We start from the raw sequence: 6,589 nt of genomic DNA, 5'->3' as shown, positions 1-6,589 counted from the left end.
CTACGTAAGAGGCAGAAGAGGTAAGGCAAACAAGCCGCAGCTCCGCATCCTTTTTCTCCCCATAAAGGAGAAGCTCTTTCAAGGATGCTGGCACATGCAATTAGGGATGAAAAAAATAAATAAATATTTTATGATGTCCGTCCTCACTTGGAGTGACTATATATGGGTAATAATTCGTAATACCCTACCCATATATGTGCGTGTACCAGTTCTCTGCAAAACTACTACCCCCAACTCCAAATTGTTAACTTTTTATCAAATTGTAAACCATTTTAGCTTTTATAGATTCAGAGTTTTTACAATGCAACTAGGTACATTTAAAAAAATAAATAGCTCGAAAAGCCAAAATGCCTTACAATTCATAGCCACAGTGATACTAAGAAAAAGCTACGCCAGGAAAAAAGTGCAAACTAAACAATTGAGAAATCTAACACTTCCCCCAAATCAAATAACACGATTTGATAGGCTATCATACACGGTGTAACACTTGATATTGAATGAATATGTACTTAGAAAGCATTCCGAACACATATATGGAAATAAAAGATAGTCAGCAGCATAGCATAGACGACCAAGTATCTCTCATCAGGCGGAGGACATAAGAACGACACTCTGCTGTTCTGCAACTGCCTCGGTGTCCTCCTCCAGCCCACCATACCACACAACTAAAGTCTATTGCTGCTGCTCGTCAAACTCATGGCCATGATCCAGAAGGTAGTTGGCCGCAAGCTCTTCGTCCTTGTTGCATGCAAAGAAAACTTCTAGCACAAGCTCACGGTTGAACCCCATCCCCTCAAGCTGTTCAAAAAGAAAATATAACGAATAATGTAATAATGTAAGTAAAATATTACTGCAAGCAACAGCTAGTTGGAACTATGCTGGCATAAGAAGTGCCTTGTTCAGGGGCAGACTAGCAAAATGTCCATGCAATGCATACAAGCACCACAGCACATGATGGGGTTGCAATTCTATCCAACTGCACAGATTTGCCGCCCATCCATATTCACCCATAGATCCTCTCAAATTATGTCACATAAGAACAGAAAACTAAAGGCAAAGCTACACTATACCATATAAATTTGAAAATTGTGTTCTATAAGTAGTACTGTAGAATAGTAGATACATCTAGAATTTTAGGATTAGCATGTTAAAATAAAATCTGTATTCAAGATTAGTGTCTAGCACTAGAAATTAGGAACCAGTCCTGAGGCCACAAGAATAACTTCAGAAATAGTGTAAAATTATACTAATAAAGCAGAGGCCTAATGTAAAGTACTATGTTTATCTATTGTCTGACAATTACATCCTGCCTAGCCCCATTAAATGTGCTCCAACAAACGAACTGTACTTTCATTTACATGCAAACATGAACAAATTATCTTGAAACACATAACAATTCAGGTCAAGACAAAAAGAATGTATAAAAAGGACTGCAAATAACATAATAACTTATAAAAGAGATCTACCCGCTGGATTGCCTCCCGTTCCTCTGGTGTAACCGTCAGCGTTTGAGGCATAGCAGCTGCCAGTTGACCTAGTATGTTTCTGGTTCACCACAGCACAATGTAAATATTTATGTACTCATGACTTGTTAACATAATTATGCAGTTTTGCTTACCCTCCAGGACCACCCTCAGGAGTTTCATTCACCAAGCGGAGGAACTCAGCTTGATTTTCCTGAATCAACCGCAGTATTTGTGGGTTTTGTTTGCCTAGCTCTTGAAGCATTGGCTGCCAATCAACAAATCATACAATCATTGATCGCACCCAAGTGAAATTATTAATTACTAAAATATGAAAAGGCAAGAAAATTACTAAGCAATAACACAGTAAAAGCACCTGTAAGATTTGAGGATTAGCCTGGACCAACTGAAGCAGTGCTTGAAACTGAAGAAGATAAATAACAGTTAGTACATTACAGGCTAATTACTTATTTGCATGCAAGAAGCTGCACAGTTACCTGTGGAAGCTGTCGCAAGGCATCAAGGGCACCAGATCCTGCACCTGGAACAACACCTGGATTGGCCCCACCACTTGGAACACCCTTTTCAGAAATTTAGTATCACAACAGGTAAGAAATAATATTACAGAAAGTTAACACTGCTTTCAGGACAAACATGGATAAATGTCAGGTAACTATAACTGCAACTTGTAAGGATAAGATGCATTTGCATTATCATGATGCAGGTAACTATAACTGCAACTTGTAAGGATAAGATGCATTTGCATTATCATGATGCATCAACAAGGGGAAATCTACACAACATTGATCATAGATGCAATAGCCTGCAACTCAGCAAGACAAACAGCTAAATAATCGATGTAATCCATATTTGTATGAAAAATGTTATGATTGGCATTTCCTTCCAAACTTAAGAGATAATCTACTCCTTACCCTTATAATTGTATACCACTGGCTCTCTCACAATTTACTGTACATTAACAGTAACGGATTCTATGAACAGTACACCCGTTAAGTAGAACAGTGACGGATCTTATGAACAGTACACCCGTTAAGTACAACACTAACGGATTGGATCCAGTGACCAGTGTAACCGTTATCCTCCAGTGAACAGTACACCGATCCAATTAATAGTACGTACCCGTTATGTTCAACAGTAATGGATCCAATAAACAGTATACACCCGTTAGTATTTTCTAATGGATCCTAACCCGTGCAACTGCACGGGGATCCCGGCTAGTTAGATAGATGGCTAGATAACTAGAGAGAAGCACATAGGCTTAACTCTCAGATATAATTTCTAAAAGAGTAAAAGTTCACATAGTAAAAAAAAGGGCCAAACATTGAAGTCCACACCTACTTTGACAGCACATACCTGAGGAAAAAGGTTCAGAGGATTTGCATTAGGCCCTGCAGAGGCAGCGGATGGCTGCACTGGAGGTGCAACTGCTGGCTGAGCAGGCGATGGAGCCTGCTGATTTGTTTGTTGGCCAGCAGCAGGTGCTCGGGCAACAGGAGGAGCCTCCACATTCTCAGGAATTCCCTACCAATAAAGCCAGATCAATTTCAGTGACTTTTTTACGCCATTCTTTGTACGAGTATATAATAATAAAAACTTAAGCATCCTAAATGTGTTATGCATATTTTCCTTTCAGTAAAATATAATTGCTATCACCTGCAAAGTTCAATGTTTTCTTACAATAAGACAAATTTACCGTTTAACAAATAACAATATACCAGAAAAAAGGTTTTTGAGAAAATAAAAGAAACCATTTAACACATCAGAGGCAGGATGAAGCTGCAATGCATTGGTAAAACAATTCATTAACATGAAACTTACAGAATATAGGTAGTCTATAGCTCTCTCAGGGTTATTATATGCAGCACGTAGAGCACGGACAACTGTATCACGTTCCCAAGTACCACCACCCATGTCAAGAATTTGTTGGATAGTCTGTTCTAGATTGTTGCCAGATACAAGGTTTGAAGCTGCCTGACTGTACACATCAGCATCACCACTGTAGAACAGCCACATGAAAGAGCAGGATTAATGTACTAAACTAGGATAGAACAGCAAGAAATAAAGGAAAAAATTTAATTCAGGCTTGCAAGGACCAATAAGCATGAGCCATCCTATGTGATGTCTATAATATAATAATATAATAATAAATAATAAATAATAAATAAATAAATAAATAAATAAATAAATAAGTAGAAATAACCTTAGATATACATGGGATCGGATTGTCAAAAATAATTTCCAGGACTCAAAAATCATTCCCATTTGCGGGATACAAGCACCAACTGTTTAATAGGAAATAATATAGTGTAGCTTATTATGCCTCTAAGCCCTCAATTTATTATATTTGTATCTCTCAAATGGTGAGTTTTCCAAGATTTCTTAAAAATTTTAGATGGAGTCTTTCATGTTTCTCAACAGATATGCTCCCTACATATAAATACTTGTCATCACAAGGTTATAATGTTCTATTTTAAATTATACCATCCACGTGTACACACAACTTAAAAATAAATGGCCAAGGTGCATGGGCTTATAGAATGGCAGTCTATTAGTTCCCAGTTTATAAAAGATCCTTAATGAAGCTTATGATATAAGTCCCCGATCAATCTTGCACAAACAGAAAAAAACAAAGAAGTGGAATGAAAGCTTGTTCTTTATTTCTAAAAACAAAAAAATATTAATGGATATATTTCAAAGCAGTGATTATAAAGGTTCTGGAGCTTACGATGCAGCAACCGTAGCAGCAGGAGCAGCCTGAGGCTGTGCACTTGGAGGTGTCCTGTGGAAGACAGTAAAATGGCATAAGAGAAGCCATAGGGTCACCACAAAAGATGACGGGGAACAGATGGCTCACGTTTCAGCTGTGGCAACAGGAGCTTGTGTAGGTGCTCTTGCAACTGATGTAGCAGGGGCCACAGGGGCTACAGGTGCAGCAGGTTGGGCCTATTGCAAAGTTAATAACAGTCCAAAATATAAGAAAACAGCTGGTAACAATAATGCCAAAACAAAATACTAGATATTATTTCATCAACAGCACACACTTGTTGGTTTGTATGTAAAAACAACTTAAACTGATTATGTACATATATGGTAATGCTCAGACACAAGAACCAAAAAGGGATTAAATTTGATCATTGCTACCACTTTTTTTTGGCTTTAGGTACATTTGGTGATTGAAATCATAGACAAAACTAAATCTTCTAATTCATATCCCGAAGTATACCAATAAACATGGATATGAGTCATATGACACATGAGAACCTAATGATATGTCAATTCATATCCCACACAAAACAAACTAGATTTTCATGCAATTCAGTTTTACAGCTCAAGTACTTCTTCAATGCAACCCTGAAGAACACTACCAAAATACAAAAATAACTACATCATATATGCCAAAACTAACCGGAGTTGCAGGAGCTTTTGCAGCAGTAGCGGTAGAAGCTCCACTCGACGATGCCTTAGCCTACAAAAATTCATGTTATGCATGTCAGATTAATTAACCAATAAATCAGTGTCAATTATAACTGAAGTTTTGAAATGGAAAATATATAACAATGGGTCATGGAAGCTGTTAAAAGTCATCTTCACACAAAATCCACAAAACTCAATATGAACACTCGATATCTTACGTTGTCTTTATCACCTTGAAAGCAATCAATTTATCACCCAGGCAAGTATAGGTCGAATTTTATTTGAAATGCAGTCAACAGTTGACAATGCAGCCATCGGATTTCAGAAAACAGCAGCCAAAATGGGAGAGTAAATACGAAGAAACTGGAAAAGGGAAGAGGTGAAATATTCCAAATCCAAATCTGCAGATGTTGAATCTGAGACTTTCATTCTGGAAGACAAATCAAATGTGTATACAGAATTGAGGCAATCAAATAACATTTTGTGAGACATTCAAAGACATAATTTACAATTTACATGGAAATCATCAAAGAAAACCAGTCACAATGCCACCTCAGGCAAATGACTTATGAGCACCATAAGGGAGTGGATAAAACATAACTACTAATATTTTGCTAGCAATCCATCCATGTAACGTAACCGTGGAAGTAAATTAATTACGAAACTGAAATCAATGCAACCAACATAGAACACTCAAATATGGCACAATTTACAAACAATCGATTACACTTTACAGTTAAGAACCGGAATATATTGAATACATTGTCGATGGGATAAACCAGAGAGAGAGCCCCAAATACCTTGGACAACATTATAACAAGGAAGCTGTTCTCAGCAACTCCGTTGCCTTCCAAAGTGGTCTCATCCTTGAGAATTTTCCCTTGGTATATGAGCATTTGCTGGTCTGCCGGGTAGGTACTCTGACCCTGAGTGGTCTCGATGATCCTCTTCACCTCAGCAACCTGAAAATACAAGCAGTGAGTAGGCTGCACGGCTAGAGACGTCGCCAAGCAACATAAATCGAACGCCACGACATGCTGAATCATCCGTCTGTACAGCAACCGCGCCACATTACTGTGATGATTCGAACGAATACACCCCACCACTCCCACGACCCCCAAACTCCAACCAACGACAAACCCTAGACTATGTCCCATGTGAGAAAGTGGAGCTCTAAATTCAGAGAACCAGAAGGCAGCGGGCCCCATCACCCACCGGGCTGGAAGCCCCCAAAAATCAAAAACCCTAGATTCAGATCAAAGCCCCCGAACTACCACCGGCCCGCCGGCGCAATCGCTGCACCAGGCCACCGCGAAACCGTACCAAGCCGCACCCGAATCGAGCGAAACGACCGAGAATTGCACGGAATCGCTCGGATTGAATTGACAAGGACGGGGGAGGAGGGGGGGCCGTACCGACGCATCCGGGCTCGCCTCGATCTCGAAGTTGGTGCCCTTGAGGGTCTTGACGTTAAGCTTCATCTCGCCCGACGCCGCCTCAGTCCGCACACTCACCCTCCTCGCGTGGGCTGACTCCGTGGGGAGGAGGGTTTCGTCACCTCGCCTTGGGGTTGGGGTTGGGGGTTCGACCTCGCGAAGACGACGAGAGCGCACGGGGAAGCGAAGTTTATAGGCGAAAAAATATCCGGAGGCCGCAGGCTATTAGAGAGCCGGTGGCGATCGGGACCGACC

General features: G+C 40.0%; 1 protein-coding gene across 1 annotated transcript; it reads right to left on the bottom strand.

Moving 5' to 3' along the window:
- Nucleotides 419-6,519, bottom strand: LOC110430980 (ubiquitin receptor RAD23d-like). The gene is made up of 12 exons (XM_021449320.1): nt 6,314-6,519; nt 5,699-5,860; nt 4,891-4,950; nt 4,339-4,427; nt 4,210-4,263; nt 3,303-3,480; nt 2,838-3,005; nt 1,961-2,044; nt 1,840-1,887; nt 1,619-1,731; nt 1,467-1,545; nt 419-798 (listed from the first exon to the last, which is right to left on the bottom strand). The coding sequence occupies exons 1-12, from the start codon at nt 6,377-6,379 to the stop codon at nt 673-675; spliced, it is 1,227 nt and encodes a 408-aa protein (XP_021304995.1). The 5' UTR covers nt 6,380-6,519; the 3' UTR covers nt 419-672.

This window comes from Sorghum bicolor, chromosome 10 (genome assembly GCF_000003195.3).
Source record: "Sorghum bicolor cultivar BTx623 chromosome 10, Sorghum_bicolor_NCBIv3, whole genome shotgun sequence".
In the NCBI taxonomy this organism is placed as follows: domain Eukaryota; kingdom Viridiplantae; phylum Streptophyta; class Magnoliopsida; order Poales; family Poaceae; genus Sorghum; species Sorghum bicolor.
The sequence above is the reverse complement of the archived record's forward strand: the minus strand, read 5'-3'. Positions and strand labels throughout refer to the sequence as shown.